The 22,096-nt window shown below is 49.5% G+C and overlaps 2 protein-coding genes across 3 annotated transcripts in view; one reads left to right on the forward strand and one right to left on the reverse strand.

Moving 5' to 3' along the window:
* The window catches only part of TMEM160 (transmembrane protein 160), a 42,730-nt gene extending 42,474 nt beyond the window's left edge, over positions 1 to 256 (reverse strand). Inside the window, exon 1 of the mRNA XM_030218739.1 lies at positions 180 to 256. The gene's annotated coding sequence lies outside the window, so the exon portion shown is untranslated. The remainder of the gene's footprint in view (positions 1 to 179) is intronic.
* Positions 257 to 351: 95 nt separating this feature from the next.
* The window catches only part of LOC115480055 (WD repeat-containing protein 62-like), a 250,748-nt gene continuing 229,003 nt past the window's right edge, over positions 352 to 22,096 (forward strand). For both annotated transcript variants that reach the window (XM_030218472.1, XM_030218473.1), the window contains exons 1-2: positions 352 to 592; positions 9,476 to 9,564. In XM_030218472.1, the coding sequence (XP_030074332.1) occupies positions 476 to 592; positions 9,476 to 9,564 (206 nt within the window). In that variant the 5' untranslated portion in view covers positions 352 to 475. The remainder of the gene's footprint in view (positions 593 to 9,475; positions 9,565 to 22,096) is intronic.

The following is a 22,096-nucleotide window of genomic DNA, read 5'->3' on the forward strand; positions in this document are numbered from 1 at the left end:
AAAACTCCGCCTAGGCTAGCTCGAGATAGACTGTAACTACCGGCAAAGCTCAACCTCCTTGCCTCTACCAACCCCTACTAAATCCCGCAGATCAGACTGCCTCTGCCAGACTGTGGCAGCTAACAGGATCCTACAGCTGTCTATCATATTACGGAACCTCGAATGTAGCAGGACCTTACATCCAAGGAGGTTGTTAACTGGTTATCTCCTAATGCTCAGTTCCGCCCTTTCCCTCGTATCGGCCAATAAAATCACGCCCTCCTCCCCTAGTATCCGGAGACAAAACTATAGAGAAAGGAACATCAACGCGTCACTTCTCTCACTAACCTATCAACACAAAGCCACATGGGAGCAGTGGCCAATGACGTGGCGAGACTGTCTTACAGTTCCCGCGCAAGTTCAAACGCTTAATGGGGTTTAAAAATATTAGTTCCCAGCATCGAGGGTTTTGCTTTTGAGTAGAAAACGGGACGTCATGGCAGAATGCCCCGAATTTATTCCCTTTATTTCCACTCTTTGTCCTCGTAGGGGTTCCCAGCAGCATCGTTCGCAGATTGTGGGTGGAGGAGGCACTGCTTCTCTTCCGAACCAGGTAGGGGCCGGAATTTTTAGGCTATCGATTCTTCTGTGTTGTAGGATTGGGCTGAGGCTCCACGCACCGACCCTGCACATGCGTACGTTTCCTAATGCGTAGAGCGTCTTATTAGTCTTCCCACTCTTCCAGTGGGTGGGATGGGAGTGTTTGTCGGGTTGTTTCCACAGATTTTCTGGTTTATTGATTTTATATAAAAACAAAGTACAAAATCTATGTATGAAAAGACTTAAATATGTGATGCTAATAAAAACTAACAAGAAACAACACGGCAAGGAACAAGTAGCACTTTGTACATAAATTGAGAGAGGTGACCTTTTGGAGTGAAATTTGTGCGACAGATTAGATTTTTTGGCAATGTATGCTTCATATCTATAGGTAAGGCAAACAGAATTCCACCAGTATCAATAAGTTTTGCCAAATTTTTCCACGCATTGAGGATAGTCTTAATAGCAAATTAAGTTTCTAATAAACTTACATGTGAATTCAAATTTGATAACATAATGATCTCAATATAATATGTTTATATTGAAGAGGATCCTCAATAGGAAAGACTTTACATATAGTGGACCAAACAGAATTCTTATAAGTTTGAGAATATGTACAATAATATATGTTGTAAGATACCCCTTTCTTTACCACAAGACCAGTGGTGTAGCTATAGGGGCCTCCACCTCCCCCCCCCCAAATTTGATTTGGCAGGTCTCACTGTTCGGGCGTCTGCATGCAGTTGTTATGCTGCTAGAGCCTGCCTGGCTTGGTTACAGCAGGCAGTGGAACAGCCCGGTGATGGAGCGGAGACCTTATCTGAAGTGGCTCCGCGGATGGAGTCGGCCTTGTCCTTTCTGGCTGACGCCCTTTATGATATGGTCAGAGCTTTGGCTAAACAAATGGCTGTAGCAGAGGCGGCTCGCCGCACTCTTTTTGGCTACGACATTGGGCGGCGGACATGGCCTCTAAGCAAAGGTTGGTGAAGTTGCCCTTTCAAGGCCTTCTCCTGTTTGGTGAGGAGTTGGAAAACATTGCTAAAGGCCTGGGGGATTCCAAACCTCAGCGCTTGGCCAAAGATGGGCCGAAGCCTTCCTCTAAGGGTCAGGCGGTCCACTCCTCTTACAGACCTCGCTTCCGTGAAGCTAGAAGGTACTGCCCGGGGCTGCTGCTGGGTTCTCTTCGCGTGCCCGCTTTCAGCAGAGAAACTCCTTTCGCTCGGACAAACGTTCTGCAACTGCCGGTTCAAGGCCTGGAGTTCAGGGGCGACCCTCTCAATGATGGTGCGCCGGCCCCCTCCTCATTTCTTGTCATCGGAGGAAGACTTTCCCTCTTTTTCGAGGAGTGGGCCAAAATCTCCGCAGATCAGTGGGTCTTGGACCTGATTAGAGACGGATACCGAATAGAATTCGATGCCCCGGTGAGAGACGTGTTCGTGGAGTCCCGATGCGGTTCTGCTGCCAAACGGGCGGCGGTAGAGGAGACTGCATAGTCTGTGCTGGATAGGGGCTGTGACCCCAGTGCCTCCCGCCAAACAAGGTCTAGGCCGCTACTCCATTTACTTTGTGGTGCCACGAAAAGGCGGGTCTTTTCGCCCGATCCTGGACTTAAAAGAGCTAAACAAGTCTTTAAGAGTGCAGCATTTGAGAGCGTTAAGATGGCGGCACACTAAGTTTCGCTGGTGTTGGCTCTTGAAAGTTTGGAGAACAAAATTGTTTCCGCTTAAGAAATATGCCCCATACAAAACGTAAGGGGATTGTTAGAGCAGTTTCCTCGACTGCTGTACCGATATCCCCCGCAACAACAAACAATCGAACGCTACACCACGAGACAACCGGTCCAACTCACCGAGAGGGGCCCTGCTGAAGCCACGGGGGAAGACACCCTTGGAATCTTGGGGCTTGATGTTTCACTCTCCCCTCCGGATTCTCAACCACCGCAACCGCCCGATGGTCGTCTTCTCAGACGGGACCTGCCCGACCCGGAAGTGGAAGGGGTTTTGGTCGTCGATCGAGGAACTCGAGGGGCGAGCCATGCAGGAGGCCAGGAGTTGGGGAAAGCCCTGGCTGAGCCGGGAGCTCAATCAAACAGACCGATTGCGGTGACTCTGGAGAGCATTTGGGACGCTCTCCAGAGAGTGGAATTGACAACGGCCAGATCAGCAGAAGAGATCACAGCTTTAATAGGTACTGTTGAAAATTTAAAATTTTCTTTAAACACATCTAAACAAGAAACTGTGGAGCAATTTAATATTGTTAAAAAGGATATTTCTCAGCTACAAGGAATTTCAGCCTCAGTAATTAAAGACAATAATATAATACATCGTAGGCTTGAACAAATAGAAAACTATAACCGTAGGCTGAACTTACGTTTTTTGAATTTTCCCCAGGAGTTTGGAATTAACCCACAGGAAGCCTTTAAAACATATCTTCTAGAAATCTTAAATTTTACTTCAGAGTCTTTGCCTCCTTTGAATAAAATATATTACATAGACACTAAAAAACCGGTGGATGATTCCCTTCAGGCATTACCATCTGAGATACGAACGGAAGAACTTAATATATCTGAGTTATTAGAAACCTCTTTAACTGTGGACTCCCAAAGAAAAACTTTAATAGTATCTTTCGTCTTCCAGCAAGATCTGGAAGCAGTAAAGCGTATGTATTTTAAAAAGATGCAGGCTCAATTCAGAGGGAAAAGAGTCTGGATGTACCCAGATATAACCAAGCAAACACAAGAAAGGAGAAAACTTTTTCTTTCTATGATAGCTGAGGTGGTAAAACTGGGAGCGTCCTTTTATTTGAATTACCCGTGTAAGTGTGTCATCAAATACACGGGTATAAAATACATCTTTTTCCAACCAGAACAATTGAAAGAGTTTATAACATTGAAAAAAATTGGCTAATGTCATTTCCCAGTTTTGATGATAGAAATTGGAATTATGGATTTGGTAATGTGTGTTAAGCATATTTTCTTTGTGACAGAAATTATTGATTTAAGAAGTCTTCTTTCTCTTTACGCTCTCCTCTATGTTTGAGGTCTAAAGAAGAAACTATTACTACTGTTTTATTTAAACTTTGCTTATTGTAAAATTTTCCTTTCTGAATTACCTGTCAAGTGTAACAGCTTGTTATTTAATGAAATTAATAAAAAATAAATAATAATAAAAAAATAAAAATAAAAAAAAGAGTGCAGCATTTTCACATGGAAACCCTGCGCTCCGTCATTGCGGCGGTACAGCCAGGAGAGTTTCTTAAGTCTCTAGACCTGAAAGAAGCTTACTTGCACATACCAGTTTGGCCCCCGCACCAGAAGTTTCTGCGGTTTGCAGTGTTGGGAAAACATTTCCAGTTTCGGGCCTTGCCTTATGGCCTCGCCACAGCTCCCCGAACCTTCTCCAAGGTAATGGTGGTAGTAGCTGCCTTTCTCAGGCGAGAGGGTATCCAGGTTCACCCGTACCTAGACGACTGGCTCATCAGAGCAGACTCAGAAAAAAAGAGTCATCTAGCTACAGCCAGAGTGGTTTCAGTCCTTCAATCTCTGGGCTGGGTCGTCAATATGGCCAAAGTTACCTGACCCCCTCACAATCTCTAGAATATTTGGGGGCCAGGTTCGACACAGTCTCGGGCTATGTGTTTCTTCCCGAGCAAAGGCGGTGCAAGCTTCAGAATCAGGTCCGTCTGCTCCTGAGGATGCCCCGCCCGCGAGCTTGGGACATTGTCCAGCTGTTGGGATCGATGACGGCCACCTTGGAAGTGGTGCCATGGGCGAGAGCGCACCTGAGACCTCTACAGTATTCTCTACTTCAACGATGGTCTCCAGTATCTCAGGATTATCAGTGCAGACTTTCTTGGCTCCCTGCGGCCCTCCTCAGTATGGAGTGGTGGCTCTCGGACAGCATGTTGTGGCGGGGAATGCCGCTGGCGCTCCCCGATTGGTGCCTAGTGGTGACAGATGCCAGCCTGAGGGGCTGGGGCGCACATTGCCAGGGGAAGCATGCCCAGGATCTGTGGACGCTTGACGAGTCGGAGTGGTCTATCAACTGCCTGGAGTTGAAAGCGGTGTTTCTGGCTCTTCTGGCCTTTCAAGTGACCCTGGAAGGATTGGCTGTCCGAGTGATGTCGGACAACACGACAGCAGTGGCCTACATAAATCGACATGGCGGCACTCAGTGCAGAGCTCTAGCCGCGCAGGCCGAACAAATTTGCCACTGGGCCGAGCTGCATCTACAGTCCCTGTCAGCAGCTCACATTGCAGGTCAGAGCAACGTGCAAGCCGACTATCTAAGTAGGCATCAGATTGATCCAGCGGAGTGGGAACTAGCAGATGATGTATTCCTGCAGATATGTGCCAAATGGGGCAAGCCAGTGATGGATCTTATGGCGACCAGTTCCAATGCCAAAGTCCCGTGCTGCTTCAGCAGACGGAGGGATCCTCGCTCTGCCGGGTTGTATGCCTTGGCTCAACCCTGGCCCCTGGGCTTGCTGTATGTCTTCCCTCCGTGGCCCTTGATAGGGCGAGTGCTCCTGCGGATTCGGCTGCATCCAGGAGAAGTGGTGCTCATCGCTCCGGATTGGCCCAGGAGGCTTTGGTATGCGGACCTCCGACAGATGCTGTTGGAGGCTCCCTTTCCGTTACCTCTGGTTCAGCACCTGTTGTCACAGGGTCCGGTGGCCATGGAGGACGCCTGCCGCTTTGGTCTTATGGCATGGCGATTGAGAGGGCGTAATTGAGAGAGAAAGGCTACTCAAATAAGGTAATTTCCACTCTCCTGCAGGCCCGTAAGCGCTCCACTTCCGTGGCTTATGCCAGGATTTGGCGCCAGTTTGAAGTCTGGTGTGTTTCAAGAGCGCTTTCTCCGTTGCGGGCTCCTGTCTCGCCGATTCTGGACTTTTTGCAGGATGGTGTACACAAAGGCTTGGCCTATAATTCCCTGCGGGTGCAGGTGGCAGCATTGGCCTCCCTGCGTGGCAAGGTTGAAGGCGTGTCCTTAGCTGCTCGTCCAGATGTGGCACGGTTTCTTAGAGGGGTGCTTCTGCTCCGGCCTCCCGTGCGGGCACCTTGTCCAGCTTGGAACCTGGGGTTAGTATTGAAGGCCCTTCAGGGGGCTTCCTTTGAACCGCTTCGGCGTGCTTCAGAGAAAGATTTGACACTGAAGGCCATCTTTTTAGTGGCCATTATCTTGGCGAGACGGGTGTCAGAGCTCCAGGCGCTGTCCTGTAGAGACCCTTTTCTGCAATTCTCAGAGTCAGGGGTCACGGTTCGGACCGTGCCTTCCTTCATGCCTAAGGTGGTTTCAGCGTTTCACCTAAACCAGCCTGTTTTTCTTCCTTGCTTTGTTGAGGAGGAGTTTCCAGATTCATTTGGGCAGTTGCACCTTTTGGATGTGCGCAGGACTCTGTTGCAGTATCTGCGAATTACAAATTCTTTCAGGACCTCTGATCATCTTTTTGTGCTGTTTGCAGGTCCTCGCAGAGGGTCTTCAGCGTCTAAAGCCACTATTGCCCGTTGGCTCAAAGAAGCTATCTTTTCAGCATATCTGCTGTCTGGCTTGGCTCCGCCTGAAGCCTTTAAGGCACATTCCACAAGAGCGATTTCCTCTTCCTGGGCGGAAACTGGAGCACTCTCTTCATGAGATTTGCAGTGCTGCAACATGGCCTTCTAAGCTCTCTTTCGCCCGACATTACAGGCTGGATGTGGCTGCCAGGAGGGATGCGCGTTTTGGAGCACAGGTGCTAGCGCGTGGTTTGGCTTGTTCCCACCCTACATAGGGATTGCTTTGTTACATCCCATACGTAATGGCTTCATCTGCTTGATGACAAGGAAGGGAAAATTAGGGTCTTACCATGATAATTTTCTTTCCTTTAGTCATAGCAGATGAAGCCATGAGCCCTCCCTGTATGATTGTCTGTATTGCAGTGAGTCTGATTTTAGGTGCTGTTCTTGTTTCCTGAAGTTATATTCCTTCCTTGGGGAGTCGGAAAACAGTCTTCAGGATTCTTGTTACAGTTATAGGAGGATGAGTTCATTCCCTCCAGTTCATGTTTTGGGAGGATGAGTTTATTCCCTCCAGGAGGATGCAAGTATTCCCTCCGTTTATACAAAGTGGAGGACGAGTTTATTCCCTCCAGGAGGATGAGTTCATTCCCTCCTTTTTTGGAGTTTATGCCCTTGTTAAGGGGCCTTCATTCGCTGTGAGGAAAGTTCATGTTATTCCCATTGCGGTTTGCCATACTGCTTTCGAAGCTTCAAATACTGAAGAGGCAGTGGAGCTAGCTGGCCATGAGGCACTGTGAAAAGTTGAGTGCTCTCTATCTCCCCCTGCTGGTTGATGGACACAACCCATACGTAATGGCTTCATCTGCTATGACTAAAGGAAAGAAAATTTTCATGGTAAGAACCTAATTTTCCCATTTCCTCTCTTCCCTACCCCCTCCATTCATCCATCCATGTCCAGCAATTCTCCATTCTCCCCTGCCCTCTCCTCCATCCATGTCCAGCAATTCTCCTCTCTCCCCTGCCCTCCCCTCCATCCATCCATGTCCAGCAATTCTCCTCTCTCCCCCTGCCCTCCTCTCCAATTCCAGCCATCTCTTCTCTCCCCCTGCCCTCCCATCCATGTCCAGCGATTCTCCCTGCCCTCCCTCAGCTCACTGACAGCCCTCCTCTCCGTTCCTCCCTCCCCCCGCGCAATTAACCCTTTTATTTTCAGGTGCAGCGATGGCAGTGAAGAGGACAACACAGCTTCTCCTTTTCCTCACACAGTGTCCCGCCCTTGCGGAAACAGGAAATGCATCATCGCAGAAGGCGGGACACTGTGTAAGGGAAAGGAGAAGCTGGAGGCGAACCTGCTGTTGTCTTCTTCACTGCCGTCCTTCACTGCCGTCGCTGCGCCTGAAAGTAAAAGGGTTAAACACGTGCAAGGGGGGGAGGAGGGCTGTCGATTGGGGAGCGGAGGGACCGTCCGAGAGCTATCTGGCTGCTGTGCCAGACAGCCCTGTGTTTGAGGGGGGGCAGCAGCAGCCAGGGGAAGGTCACGATTGGGCTCAAGCCTCTTATACGGGGCGCCTATGACTGTCCTTCCATCCCATCCATGTCCATCAATTCTCCTCTGCCCTGCCCTCCCCTTCCTCCCTCCCCTCGATGTCCCGCGATTCTCTCCTCTTGATATCATCTCGCCTCCAGCGTTCCCTTTCCCTTCATTGTTCCACCCTCTGTCATTACGTTTTGACGCGAGGACGGGGCAATGAGTGGGAATGGATGTTACAAACCCAGGCATCCAGACGTAGAATGTTGGAGGTGCAATATAGGATATGTCATTAATTGCTAGGCAATGAGACAGAGTGCCCCTGAAGATCCGATGTCTCTGAAATTTTTGCTGTAAAGGTACCTGCTTTTAAACTAACTAATCATGCTAGCTAAAATAAATGAGCAAAACAACAAAAAGTCAATTATTTTAGAAAACAAGTTTAAAAAAATCTGTTAAGTGTTGGACAGTTATTTCTGTCATCTCATGTTTTTTTTTCACCATCCTTTTCACAGATTGACAGGTTTTTACTGAAAAACAAAAGCTGAAGAACACTGGAAATAGCATGATTTAGGCTTGTGTTTTCTGCTAGCCTTACATCTATAAATGATTATTTTGCGTTACTATCTGTCTAAAAAGTGTGTTTGGGGGGGGGGGGGGGGAGTCTTAGTGTGCTGATATGTATAAGGTAAAGGGTTGTGTCTACGCATTGAGGTGCATTATTTATCCCTTACAGTATAATTTAACAAACAAAAGGAAGTTGTACATTACAGGCACCGCCCCCCCCCCCTTCATCCCTCCTTCTTGAAGTTAAAGTGGCCTAGTGGTTAGGGTGGTGGACTTTGGTCCTGAGGAACTGAGTTCGATTCCCACTTCAGGCACAGGCAGCTCCTTGTGACTCTGGGCAAGTCACTTAACCTTCCATTGCCCCATGTAAGCCGCATTGAGCCTGCCATGAGTGGGAAAGCGCGGGGTACAAATGTAACAAAAATAAATAAAAATAATTGGCACTACTGTCTAGCTGTTCTGTGATAAGGGAAGTCAGATGCAGGTGAAGGTGCAACTGTTTCCATCTGCTATGGGTTAATTGGGAGAGATGCAGGGGATGAGGTGATGGGAGAGGACAAAGAAATGGGGTGGGGGCTGAGGCAATGGAGAAAAGAAACATTTTTTAGAGTATGACCAAACCACACATTTTTTCTTTAAAGATGGTGAGATAAGAAGTGTACCAAGAATGTGTTTTAATTAAGAAAGCAGAAAGAATATCTTGTGTTCCCTTTTTGTGATTATGCCAAAGAATGATACAGGTGTCCTTGTACTGTGAGCTGAGACAACTGGATTATAAGAGCTCTGTGAGAAAGGAATGGGGGAAGTCACTGAAACCCTCGCACAGTCTCCCCTAATTGTGAGATAGGTGCCTCTTAGCTGGCTTTTTCCTATTGTTTATGTATCCAACTTTCCCTTGCTTATTTTGCTACAAAATAGTTTTTGTTTGTTTGCTAATCTTGGTAAGAATAAACATTTGCTGATAGCATTTTTTGTTTGTAGTTTTTTTTTTTTTTGTGGTTTGCCAGGCTGGTGTACTAAGAAAGCGCAGCTGGGGATGTATGAGGAGAATCAGAGACTGGTTTCAGTGAACAAATGCTGGGTTTGGTTCTAATCTGACTCGTACAAAAGTTAACTTTCTCTCTGTTTCCTCAATTCCTTATAAATTTTTCTTGGCCCCTTGTTTAACTTCTTTATTAGTGGAAGTGCATCCATCTTGTACTTTTGTTGCAGCCTGATATTTTAATACGTATAATTTATTTATAGCGTGGTTGTGGCGGACCATATTAATTTGTGAACTTCTTTTTCTGTATCTTTGTCAGATCACTCTGGAGAAAGTGCTGGGAATTACTTCATGCAGCAGCGGTTTAACTTGTGACCCAAACACAGGACTTCTAGCCTATTGTGCTGGGTAAGAGCAGCCCTATGAGATGTGCAGTCCTAGCAATCCGCCAGAGCATAGGATCACCTACTGGCGTCATGCCATCCGGACACACTGAGTCAGTCTTGGTTTTACACTGTCTATTTAAACCTCTAATTTCAATTTCTCTAAGAATAGTAATTGTGAAATTGGGACTGCCTCGGCCTGGCCAGATGAAGCAAAGGTCATACTTGAAGTGGATCAGAAAAATGTTCAGTTATTGTCATCCATGCCTATCCATTTCAGAGTGCAGAGAACCAACCTAGACAGACAACTATTTATAGTAAGCCTGATGTTCCAAAGGATTTATTCTCCTAACTTTGAGAGTTTTATAGGGGCAATTCTATAACTTGGCACCAAGATGTAGGCAAAGAAGAAGGAACAAGGAGTTGGCCACAGCACAAATGAAGAACCACAATGTGTCTAGTAAAATTATAAAGAGAGTTTTTTGGACAAACTGACATGTATGTCAACCTTAGAGTGGTCATCTTTTTATATAGGATACAAAAATTGTGTATTAGTGGCAGACAACAAACAGCATTTACCTAATTTTGAAATGCACCTTCTGCCTGTATGGCCAAAATGTAGGGTTCAGGATGGGGTGAACTCAGTGCCAGTTCTATAATAGTTTCAGGGTATGCCTAAACCATTATAGACTACTAGCACAAAACCGCATTGGCATGTTGAAATTTAGGCATGTCCAGTCACCACATGGGACTTGGAGGAGGGGGGAGGGTCTTCCTTTCCTACTCTCCTTTGGGTCCACCTGCTGGGGGGGGCCCTCCGATGGGGCTTTTTTTCCAGAGGTTAACCCAGATGGTTAAGCAAGCCTTGTAGGTAGACACCGTTGGTTTCCTCGGAGGGCCTCTCTGACTCCCAATTCTTGGGTACTGATTCAGAGGAGCTGTCCCATGTATTTATTTATTTATTAAAAAATTTCTATTCTGCCTACAACTAAGCGGATCACAAAGGTACATACATAATTAAATCACAAAAAACAGAAAGTACTCAGTCTGTAACAAAAGCATTGACCCCATGCCTTTACAAACAAATATCCTTGCAGAACTGTTCTGTACTTCTACACATCCTTAAAAATGCAGTCAAGTCATTCCAAATCCAACTCTATTAATCTGAGGAATTCTCGTATCATTGATAAAGTTGCGATGGCCCTGGTGATGGCTCCAGCTGTTGCTTAGAGGTCTTGCGGTACCCCAATGCTTTTTCCACTCCATAAGGCCCTCATCTGTATGATGCTGGCAGAGTGGGAGACTCTGGAGGAGTCCCTCAGGGGCTCCTCTATATTTTCATTTCTGAGCCTCTATATTTTCACTTCTGAGGAGGTTGAGAAGTATTTGGTGTTCCTAAAGTGAACACTCTGGTTACTGTGGTCACTAAGGCAACCACTGTGCCAGTCCAGGGGGGCTTGGTACTTCAGGAGCTCTATGAGATGAAGGTGGAGCAGCACCTTCACCTGGCCTTTTTGGTGAGTCTCGCGTATTCAGGCTGATATTTTGTGGCGGGTATGTAGTTGGTTGCTTGCCTGGAGTCTGGGATGGCCTTTTCGGCGGTTGTCCACTACAACCTGGTCTGTCTTGCCTCCAGCTCTGTGGCTGCTTCAGTGGTGAGGCACTGTTGACTGTGGCTGTGCCATTGGGTTATAGATGTAGCCTCCAAGAAACTCTTGAGTTAACTGCCCTTTAGGGAGTGCTTTCTCTTGGTGAAGACTTGGAGAAGCTGGTAAAGGATATGGGGGCAGCATAGCCCCTCTATGTCCCTGAGCTGAAGCAAAAAGGTGCTCAATTGTCCCCTGCCTCCCAGAGGGCACCCTACGCTCTCTGGACCAAGCGGTGAGGCAGGGTAGATCCTTCAAAACTGGACTCCTTTCATGGTCCTAAAAGAGCCGGAACCTCGGGTCCCTCGGGCGGGACAGCAGCTGCCAGACCTGCTCAATAAGGGTGCTCAGGCCCCCTCGTTTGTTCCAGTGAGAAGCAGGCCATCTTTCTTCCATGATGAGTGGGTCCATATCACCTCCAGCACCCACTGATGAGGTGGTCAAGAAGGAGTTTTCTCTCAAGTTTGCCTGCCTGCCTGGTTCCTGACAGGTTCATGGCTATTCTGTGTGGCTCAATTTTAAAGGGGTAGGCTGTAGCTCTTACTCTGCAGTGTCTGTGTGATTTAGGGGTCATGGAACCTGTTCCGCTGGTGGACTGGGACGGTACTCTATTGGTCTCAAAGGTGACTCCTTTCTACCCATCCTAGACCTCAAAGGGATGAATGCTTGTCTGTGAATCCAGCATTTCCATTCGGAAACTCTCCACACGGTGATTGCATCTGTCTGTCTGGAGGTGTTGTTGACCTACTTGGTTTCTGTGCTTTTTGGCCTGGTTACAGCACCCCACACCTTATCCCAAGGTGATTGTGGTGGTGGGGGTGGCGGCTGCTCATCTGCATTTCCTGTGCATTCGGGTTCATCCCTACCTGGACGACTGATCGATTTGGGCCAACCTGGCTGTGGAAGCCAGTCTGACCACTTCTCAGATTATTTCCCTTCTAAAGTCTCTGGTCCAAGAGATATCTGGTTCCGTCTCAGTCCCTGGAGTACCACCCAGGTGGTGGTGTTCCTTCCAGAGGACCAGGTGCAGAAACTGCAAGCACAGGTTGTATGAGTGCCCGATGCCCACGGTTTAGGACTATTTGCAGCCCGTGGACTCCATGGCTGTGACTCCAGAGGTGGTGCCTTGGGTGAGAGCTCACATGGGCCCTGTTATCCTGGTGGGCTCCAGCCTCTCAGGACTTCCATCGCCCTCTGCCTCTACTGCCTAAAGTGAGATTCAGTCTGGCCTGGTAGGACAGCCCGATTCACCTCCTAAAGAGTTCTGCTGGATCCTTCTTAGTGGGTCTTTGGCCACTACGGATGTGAGTTTTCCTTGGCTAGGGAGCTAATTACTTGGGTCGGGTGGTGCAGGGGACCTGAATGCACCGGGAAGCAGCCTAGCCCATTAATCCCCTGGAGACCTAGGCAGTTCATCTGACCCTGCTGGAGATCTGGCTGTTCCTAGTCAGGAAAGAGATCAGAGTGATTTTGGACAATGCCATGGGGCTTGCACCAAAAGACTTTATGAGAAGAGACTGGAAGACCTGAATATGTATACCCTAGAGGAGAGGAAGAACAGGGGAGATATAACAGATACAGTGGTGGAAATAAGTATTTGATCCCTTGCTGATTTTGTAAGTTTGCCCACTGACAAAGACATGAGCAGCCCATAATTGAAGGGTAGGTTATTGGTAACAGTGAGAGATAGCACATCACAAATTAAATCCGGAAAATCACATTGTGGAAAGTATATGAATTTATTTGCATTCTGCAGAGGGAAATAAGTATTTGATCCCCCACCAACCAGTAAGAGATCTGGCCCCTACAGACCAGGTAGATGCTCCAAATCAACTCGTTACCTGCATGACAGACAGCTGTCGGCAATGGTCACCTGTATGAAAGACACCTGTCCACAGACTCAGTGAATCAGTCAGACTCTAACCTCTACAAAATGGCCAAGAGCAAGGAGCTGTCTAAGGATGTCAGGGACAAGATCATACACCTGCACAAGGCTGGAATGGGCTACAAAACCATCAGTAAGACGCTGGGCGAGAAGGAGACAACTGTTGGTGCCATAGTAAGAAAATGGAAGAAGTACAAAATGACTGTCAATCGACAAAGATCTGGGGCTCCACGCAAAATCTCACCTCGTGGGGTATCCTTGATCATGAGGAAGGTTAGAAATCAGCCTACAACTACAAGGGGGGAACTTGTCAATGATCTCAAGGCAGCTGGGACCACTGTCACCATGAAAACCATTGGTAACACATTACGACATAACGGATTGCAATCCTGCAGTGCCCGCAAGGTCCCCCTGCTCCGGAAGGCACATGTGACGGCCCGTCTGAAGTTTGCCAGTGAACACCTGGATGATGCCGAGAGTGATTGGGAGAAGGTGCTGTGGTCAGATGAGACAAAAATTGAGCTCTTTGGCATGAACTCAACTCGCCGTGTTTGGAGGAAGAGAAATGCTGCCTATGACCCAAAGAACACCGTCCCCACTGTCAAGCATGGAGGTGGAAATGTTATGTTCCATATCATCAAGCTGATCAATCCATAGACTGGTGGGTTGTGTCCATCTACCAGCAGGTGGAGATAGAGAGCAAACTTTTGCCTCCCTATATGTGGTCATGTGCTGCCGGAAACTCCTCAGTATGTTCTCTATCTCAGCAGGTGGTGGTCACACACAGCAGCAGCTCTGGCTAGGCCTCCAAGCCTAATTTTTAGGTTTTGTTGAGTGCCTGGGGTTGAGGGCTCTTTTGAGCAAGTGCAAACCTGGTGGTGCCAGGTCCCTCCTTTTCTCCCCCCTCCCGCTGGCTCCGTTGAAAAAAAAAAAAAAAAAATTTTAAACGTCTTTAAAGGCGTTTATTTCGACGTTTATTTAAGCGTCTATTGCAGCTACTCACTGGGACACCAGGTCGTTACAACTCGGAGCGGACAGCAGGTAATTTTACCTTTTTATAGCGGGCGGGGGTTCCCCGATTCTTCTCCTCGTGGCACATGGCGTCGGAGGGCGAGGGCGCAAAGGGTCGCTCCCCGGGTCGCTTGAGCGCTTCTAGAGGGGATGCGGGGGTCTTAAAGCCTGATTCGCCCTTGTTGGGTGGCGGTTTCGTGACCGATGAATGTCCCGGTCCTTCCTCCGGCGTGGCGGTTTTTCCCGCCATAAACGCCCATCCCCCGCTCCTCGCCTCCGCCATTTTGGCCGGCCACGCGGCTCGGACGGCTTCTTCTTGGGCCGCCCTTGAGGTTGGAGACTTTAATGCCATGAACGCCCTTAATTTGGGCGACGGCACAGAAGCGGCTAAAGTTAAGAGCCGTTCATCCCGCGCGGCTCCTTCGCGGAGTTTCGCGCCGGACGCCATTTTGGATGCGCAGCAGGCCTCTCCCCCGCTGTTGCGAGCGCCGGTTGAGAGTGCGCCTAGGGCTGTTGCCCAGGCTGCGGAAGTGCACAGTCTGGGGGGTTTCTCCCCCGAGTTTGTTTTGCTGCTGCATCAGGCCTTCCTCATGCACAACGCTGCCCCCGCTCCCTCGTCTGGTAAAGAGGTTGAGGTTCCCAGAGGTAAACGCCCTCGGGTTGATTCCCAGGCCTTGGAGGAATTTGTCTCCTCCGATGTAGATGAGGGCAGCGTGTCTGAGGTCTCCCAACGGTCCTTTGCGGATTCCTTGGAGGAGACGGATCCCCGCTCGGATGGAGCGGATGACCCCTCTGCAGCGCGGCTTTTTCGCCCAGAGGATTTGCCCAACCTGTTGTTACAGGCCATGGACACTTTGAAGATTTCCTCTCCGGAGGACGTCTCTCCCTCAGCCCCTGTTGGCTCTGCCATTATGCTGGGGACGAAGCGCCCGCCTAGAACCTTCCACGTGCATGATGCCATGCACACCTTAATTTCGGCTCAATGGGATGTCCCAGAAGCGAGCCTTAAAGTGGCTAGGGCTATGTCCCGCCTCTATCCTTTGGCTGTGAGTGAACGTGAGGCCTATCTGTGGCCTACCGTGGATTCTTTAATCACTGCGGTGACTAAGAAAACGGCATTGCCGGTGGAAGGTGGCACGGCCCTAAAGGACGCCCAAGACAGGAGATTGGAGGCGGCCTTAAGGTCGTCCTTTGAGGCGGCTGCTTTAAGTTTGCAGGCCTCAGTTTGCGGCTCCTATGTGGCCAGGGCGTGCCTGACTATGGTGCAGCGGGCGTCCCCCTAGGATCATTCCTTGAGGGATGATTGGCCAGCCCTGGAATCGGGCTTAGCCTATTTGGCAGACTTGCTGTATGATGTCTTGAGAGCCTCAGCTAAAGGCATGGCTCAGACAGTCTCTGCGCGGCGGTGGCTTTGGCTGAAACATTGGTCTGCTGACCACGCCTCTAAATCCCGCCTGGCTAGATTGCCTTTTAAAGGCAAGCTGCTCTTTGGGGTCGAGCTGGACAAAATCGTGACCGATCTCGGCACGTCTAAGGGCAAGAAGTTACCAGAGGTCAGGGCTCGGGCTAGTGCTCGTCCCGGTACCTCCAGAGGACGGTTTCAGGAAGCCCGTCGGTACCGCCCGGGCAGGTCGGGTGCTTCTGCCCCCTCTTCCTTTAGGAGGCATTTCTCCCCCAAGCAGCGTTCCTTTCGCAGAGACCGCCGTCCCGGAGGTGCTCCCTCCGGTCCTCCCCCAGGGTCTCGTACCCAATGACGGGGTCTTGGTCCACGCCCCAGTGCAGATTGGAGGACGGCTGTCCTCGTTTCTGGGCGAGTGGACCACAATAACTTCAGACGCTTGGGTGCTGGAAGTCATCAGAGACGGCTACAAGCTAGAGTTCTGCCGACCCTTAAGAGACGGGTTTGTACTCTCTCCCTGCAAGTCTCCGGTCAAAGCTGTGGCAGTGCAGCAGACTTTGGACAATCTGATCCGCCTGGGTGCGGTCGTTCCGGTGCCAGAAAGTCAGCTTGGCAAGGGGCGTTACTCCATTTACTTTGTGGTACCAAAGAAAGGAGGTTCTGTCCGGCCTATCCTCGACCTCAAAGGGGTCAATCGGGCCTTGAAAGTGCGGCACTTTCGCATGGAGACTCTCCGCTCTGTTATAGCGGCAGTGAAGGCAGGGGAGTACCTGGCATCCTTGGACATTAAGGAAGCGTACCTGCATATTCCCATCTGGCCTCCTCATCAACGCTTTCTGCGTTTTGCAGTCCTGGGCCGACACTTCCAGTTCAGAGCCCTCCCGTTCGGGTTGGCTACTGCTCCGCGGACCTTTTCCAAGGTAATGGTGGTCATAGCGGCCTTCCTGCGAAAGGAAGGAGTACAAGTCCATCCTTATCTGGACGACTGGTTGATCCGAGCCCCCTCTTATGCAGAGTGCGGCAAAGCTGTGGACCGGGTGGTTGCTCTTTTGAGCTCCCTGGGATGGATCATCAACTGGGAGAAGAGCCAGCTGCGCCCGACTCAGTCCCTGGAGTACCTGGGAGTTCGATTCGACACCCAAGTGGGCAGAGTGTTCCTGCCAGACAATCGGATTGTCAAACTTCAGGCTCAGGTGGACCAGTTCCTAGTAGCCTCTCCCCTTCGGGCTTGGGACTATGTGCAGCTGTTGGGCTCTATGACGGCCACGATGGAAGTTGTGCCCTGGGCCAGGGCTCATATGAGACCACTTCAACTCTCTTTGCTGCAGCGCTGGACTCCGATGTCGGAGGATTATGCTGTGCGCCTTCCCTTGGACCCAGCAGTGCGCAATGCGCTGAGCTGGTGGATGCAGACAGACAAGTTGTCTGCGGGAATGCCTCTGGTGACCCCAGAGTGGATTGTCGTCACGACGGACGCCTCGTTGTCGGGCTGGGGAGCCCACTGCTTGGGAAGGACAGCGCAGGGGCTCTGGTCTCCTGCAGAAGCAAAGTGGTCTATCAACCTCCTGGAACTCAGAGCCATTCGGTTGGCGCTTTTGGAGTTCATCCCGTTACTGGTGTGGAAGCCTGTACGGGTTCTGTCGGACAATGCCACGGCTGTGGCCTATGTCAACCGCCAGGGAGGTACCAAGAGCGCCCCTCTAGCCAAGGAGGCTATGAGTCTATGCCAGTGGGCGGAAGCGAACCTGGAGCAGCTGTCGGCGGCCCACATTGCCGGAGTCATGAATGTCAAGGCGGACTTTCTCAGTCGCCATACCTTGGAGCCCGGAGAGTGGCAGCTATCTGCTCAGGCGTTCTTGGACATCACGAAGCGCTGGGGCCAGCCGAGCCTAGATCTGATGGCGTCATCGGCCAATTGCCAAGTGCCGCGCTTTTTCAGCAGAGGACGGGACCCTCGATCCCTGGGAGTAGATGCTCTTCTCCAACAATGGCCGACGCAAGAGCTTCTCTATGTGTTCCCGCCCTGGCCCATGTTGGGCAGGGTGCTAGACCGGGTGGCAAAGCATCCCGGCAGGATAATCCTGGTGGGTCCGGATTGGCCCAGACGTCCCTGGTATGCGGACTTGATCAGGCTCTCAGTCGACGATCCTCTGCGGCTGCCTGTGGAGCAGGGCCTGTTACATCAGGGTCCCGTGGTGATGGAGGATCCCTCCCCCTTTGGTCTTACGGCCTGGCTATTGAGCGGCAGCGTCTGAGGAAGAAGGGCTTCTCAGACAAGGTCATCGCCACTATGTTGAGAGCGAGGAAGCGCTCTACTTCTACTGCTTACGCCAGGGTTTGGCGTATCTTTGCAGCGTGGTGTGAAGCAGGCTCTCTTTCTCCTTTCACTGCTCCAATTTCTTCAGTGTTGGCGTTCCTGCAAGAAGGTCTGGACAAAGGCCTGTCGCTCAGTTCCCTTAAAGTCCAGGTAGCGGCTCTGGCTTGCTTCAGGGGCCGCCTGAAGGGTGCTTCCCTGGCTTCGCAGCCAGATGTGGTGCGCTTTCTCAAGGGAGTTAATCACCTGCGCCCTCCTCTGCACTCAGTGGTGCCTGCGTGGAATCTCAACCTGGTGCTAAGAGCATTGCAGAAGCCGCCGTTTGAACCCTTGTCAAGGGCATCTCTGAAAGACCTGACGTTGAAAGCAGTCTTTTTGGTGGCTATCACTTCAGCCAGAAGAGTTTCCGAGCTCCAGGCGCTCTCATGTCGAGAGCCTTTTCTACAGTTCACTGAGGCAGGAGTGACTATTCGCACAGTGCCTTCCTTTCTGCCCAAGATTGTTTCTCGCTTCCATGTGAATCAGCAGCTCTGTCTCCCTTCCTTTCGTAGGGAGGACTACCCAGAGGAGTACTCTGCTCTTAAATATCTGGATGTGAGACGAGTCATCATCAGATACTTGGAAGTGACCAATGATTTCCGGAAATCGGATCATCTGTTTGTCCTGTATGCAGGTCCTCGTAGGGGTCTGCAGGCTGCTAAGCCTACAGTGGCAAGATGGGTCAAGGAAGCCATTGCAGCGGCTTATGTGGCCGCGGGGAAGGTGCCGCCTATCCAGCTGAAGGCTCACTCCACAAGAGCTCAAGCGGCCTCGATGGCAGAGGCCGGTTCCGTCTCCTTGGAAGAGATATGCAAGGCGGCAACTTGGGCTTCGGCCCATACATTCTCCAAGCATTACCGTTTGACTGTGGCTGCACGGGCGGAGGCCCGGTTTGGAGCTTCAGTGTTGAGGTCAGGGATTTCAATGTCCCGCCCTGGGTGAGTACTGCTTCGGTACATCCCACCAGTCTATGGATTGATCAGCTTGATGATATGGAAGGAAAAATTATGTATAATCATACCTGATAATTTTCTTTCCATTAATCATAGCTGATCAATCCATAGCCCCTCCCAGATTTCTGTACTGTTTTTATTCTGGTTGCATTTCAGGTTCAAGTTTAGTCTTCAGTTACTTCAGAAAGACTTCGTGTTCAAGTTTTTTCACTTGGATTCTTCAAGAGTTAAGACGAGTTTGTGTTACAGTGAGCTGCTGCATTCCTCTCCCCTCCGTTTTACGGGGCTGGATTGAGACTTAAAATTCTGCCGGCACTCCCTCCCGCTTCGTGCGGCTGTAGGGCAGTTTTGTACCCCTCCCGCTTCGGCGGTGTTCGGGTCAGTCAGCTCCTCCCGCGGTTGCGGTTGCAGGATAAGCCAGATCCCCCCGCATCGGCGGGTGTGGTGTCCCTCCCCCGCTCCGCGGGGATGAGCTGGACGGATTCCCCTCCCCCACTTGTGTGGGGATGAGCTGGGTTAATTCCCCTCCCCCGTTTCGGCGGTGGTGAGCTGGGCAGAGTGTCCCTTCGTGGGTGTAATTCTCTAAGTGCTGAGTCCTGCGGATGGAGCTTTGATATCGACATACTGAGGAGTTTCCGGCAGCACATGACCACATATAGGGAGGCAAAAGTTTGCTGTCTATCTCCACCTGCTGGTAGATGGACACAACCCACCAGTCTATGGATTGATCAGCTATGATTAATGGAAAGAAAATTATCAGGTATGATTATACATAATTTTTCCTTTTGGGGGTGTTTCTCTGCTAAGGGCACAGGACTACTTCACCGCATCAATGGGAGAATGGATGGGGCCATGTACCGTACAATTCTGAGTGACAACCTCCTTCCCTCCGCCAGGGCCTTAAAAATGGGTCGTGGCTGGGTCTTCCAGCACGACAATGACCCAAAACATACAGCCAAGGCAACAAAGGAGTGGCTCAGGAAGAAGCACATTAGGGTCATGGAGTGGCCTAGCCAGTCACCAGACCTTAATCCCATTGAAAACTTATGGAGGGAGCTGAAGCTGCGAGTTGCCAAGCGACAGCCCAGAACTCTTAATGATTTAGAGATGATCTGCAAAGAGGAGTGGACCAAAATTCCTCCTGACATGTGTGCAAACCTCATCATCAACTACAGAAGACGTCTGACCGCTGTGCTTGCCAACAAGGGTTTTGCCACCAAGTATTAGGTCTTGTTTGCCAGAGGGATTAAATACTTATTTCCCTCTGCAGAATGCAAATAAATTCATATACTTTCCACAATGTGATTTTCCGGATTTAATTTGTGATGTGCTATCTCTCACTGTTACCAATAACCTACCCTTCAATTATGGGCTGCTCATGTCTTTGTCAGTGGGCAAACTTACAAAATCAGCAAGGGATCAAATACTTATTTCCACCACTGTATCTAAAAACTTGAAAGGTATTAATATAGAAACAAATATTTTCCAGATAAGGGAAAGTGGTAAACCTAGAGGACATGAATTGAGGTTGCAGGGTGGTAGACTTAGGAGTAATATCATAAAATTCTTTTTCACGGAGAGGGTGGTGGATGCCTGGAATGATCTCCCAAGGGAGGTGGTAGAAGTATCTCTAATTAGAAAATAAATGATATAAAAAAACAAAATAAAGGGTTGCTTATGTGTTTGCATGGCAACTGGCTGCATCAACTAAGGCCGGTGCTGGGCTGGCTTGTATGGTCTGAGTCCCGCATATGGTGATACAGTTTAGGGTGGGCTGGAGAGTGGTTTGGAATATGAGGACTGCTCTGCAGATTTTATGGTCTTTGTCGCGCAAATGACAAAATGGATTTGGATAGGCTGGAGTGGGCTTTGATGGCAACTCCAGTAGTTGGAACATAAGGACAGAGCTGGATGGACTTCTATGGTCTATGTCCCAGAAAAACCATGATCAAGTAAATAATATTTTCATTGTTGTTTTAAATCTTGAATTGATAATGTGATTGTTGGGTAGACTGGATGGACCATTCAGGTCTTTATCTGCCGTCACTTACTATGTTAGTGGTGGATGGGGCATGAATGCATTACAAATGGGACATTTGCTACTTGGGCAGACGCATACTGGATTGTTCCAGGGAGCACCACCACCAGCTTATATCAGTGAGGTCACTAGTAGAATTCAGTTTTCTCTACCTGCACCTGCTGGTAGGAAGGGATAACACCCGGTTGGGAGAATTCCACAAAATTACAGAAGTGTGGGTCTATGACATTTACATCCACAGCCTCTTCACTTATTCCTGGGCAGTCTCTTGCCAAATGTCTCTTGTCTTCACACTTAAAGCAAGTGAAAGAGCCCAGTTCCTGTTCCTAGGTCCACATGGGATGCTGCATTCTGGGCGAGGAAGACCTCTATCTTTCTGACCTTCCCTTCTGAGTTCTGGGCTCAACAGTAGCTTCCTCTCTTTAGGGTAACACCTGCCTTATTTTATTTTTTCCTTCTGGGGCTCCCACCTGTTCTTCTGTTCTTCCTTGGTTCAGGGACTGTTTGTACTTGGAATATTTCTGCCACTTACAAGGCAGTCTCCAATGTTAACTTGGGGTGTTACCTTACCCATTGTCTCATAGACTGAGACAGCCTATCCAGGTTCTGTTCCAGGAGAACCACTTTCTTTGGGGGTCTTTTACTAAAGCTTAGCTCGAGTTATGTGCAGCAGGGTCTATAGGAATAAAATGGGCCTTGCTGCAGATAACTCAAGCTAAGCTTTAGTAAAGGACCCCCTTTATTTCAACACCAGATTTTTCGTGCGGTTGCAGCCACCTTCAATCTCTCTCTCTATAGAAAAAATTAACTGGGGGCATTTCTTTTTCATGGAGATTGTTTTTCCTGGACCATTGCCTATAGGCTTCCGGGGTACACCCCACCCGGTACAGGATAGCTGCCTTAGCATCCTTATAGACAATCCAGCCATTGTGGTTGGCACTTTGAAATGGGGTTTGGCTGCTGCTGGTTAACAAGTTTCCCAGACACGTAGTCCATGTTGTTTCTGGCCAGCTAGCCATAGGCACAATCCTTTCAAAATTTACCAGGAAGTAATCTGGGTCATCTTTCAGGGCCATTCACATGGGATGTTGGTCCCTGTAGTATCAGAGATGTCTAGGCCAGAGGGCCCTGTTACAGTTCTACCAACTTCTGTAAAACTTGCTGCTGCTGAAAGTGCGCCTGCATAAACTGATGCTGTTGCTGAGTTTGCATGAATTGCTGCTGCTGTTGACCCTCCACCAAGGTCTGGAGCAATTTCTTCATGGCTTGCTT

The sequence above is a fragment of the Microcaecilia unicolor genome, chromosome 11, assembly GCF_901765095.1.
Source record: "Microcaecilia unicolor chromosome 11, aMicUni1.1, whole genome shotgun sequence".
Lineage (NCBI taxonomy): Eukaryota > Metazoa > Chordata > Amphibia > Gymnophiona > Siphonopidae > Microcaecilia > Microcaecilia unicolor.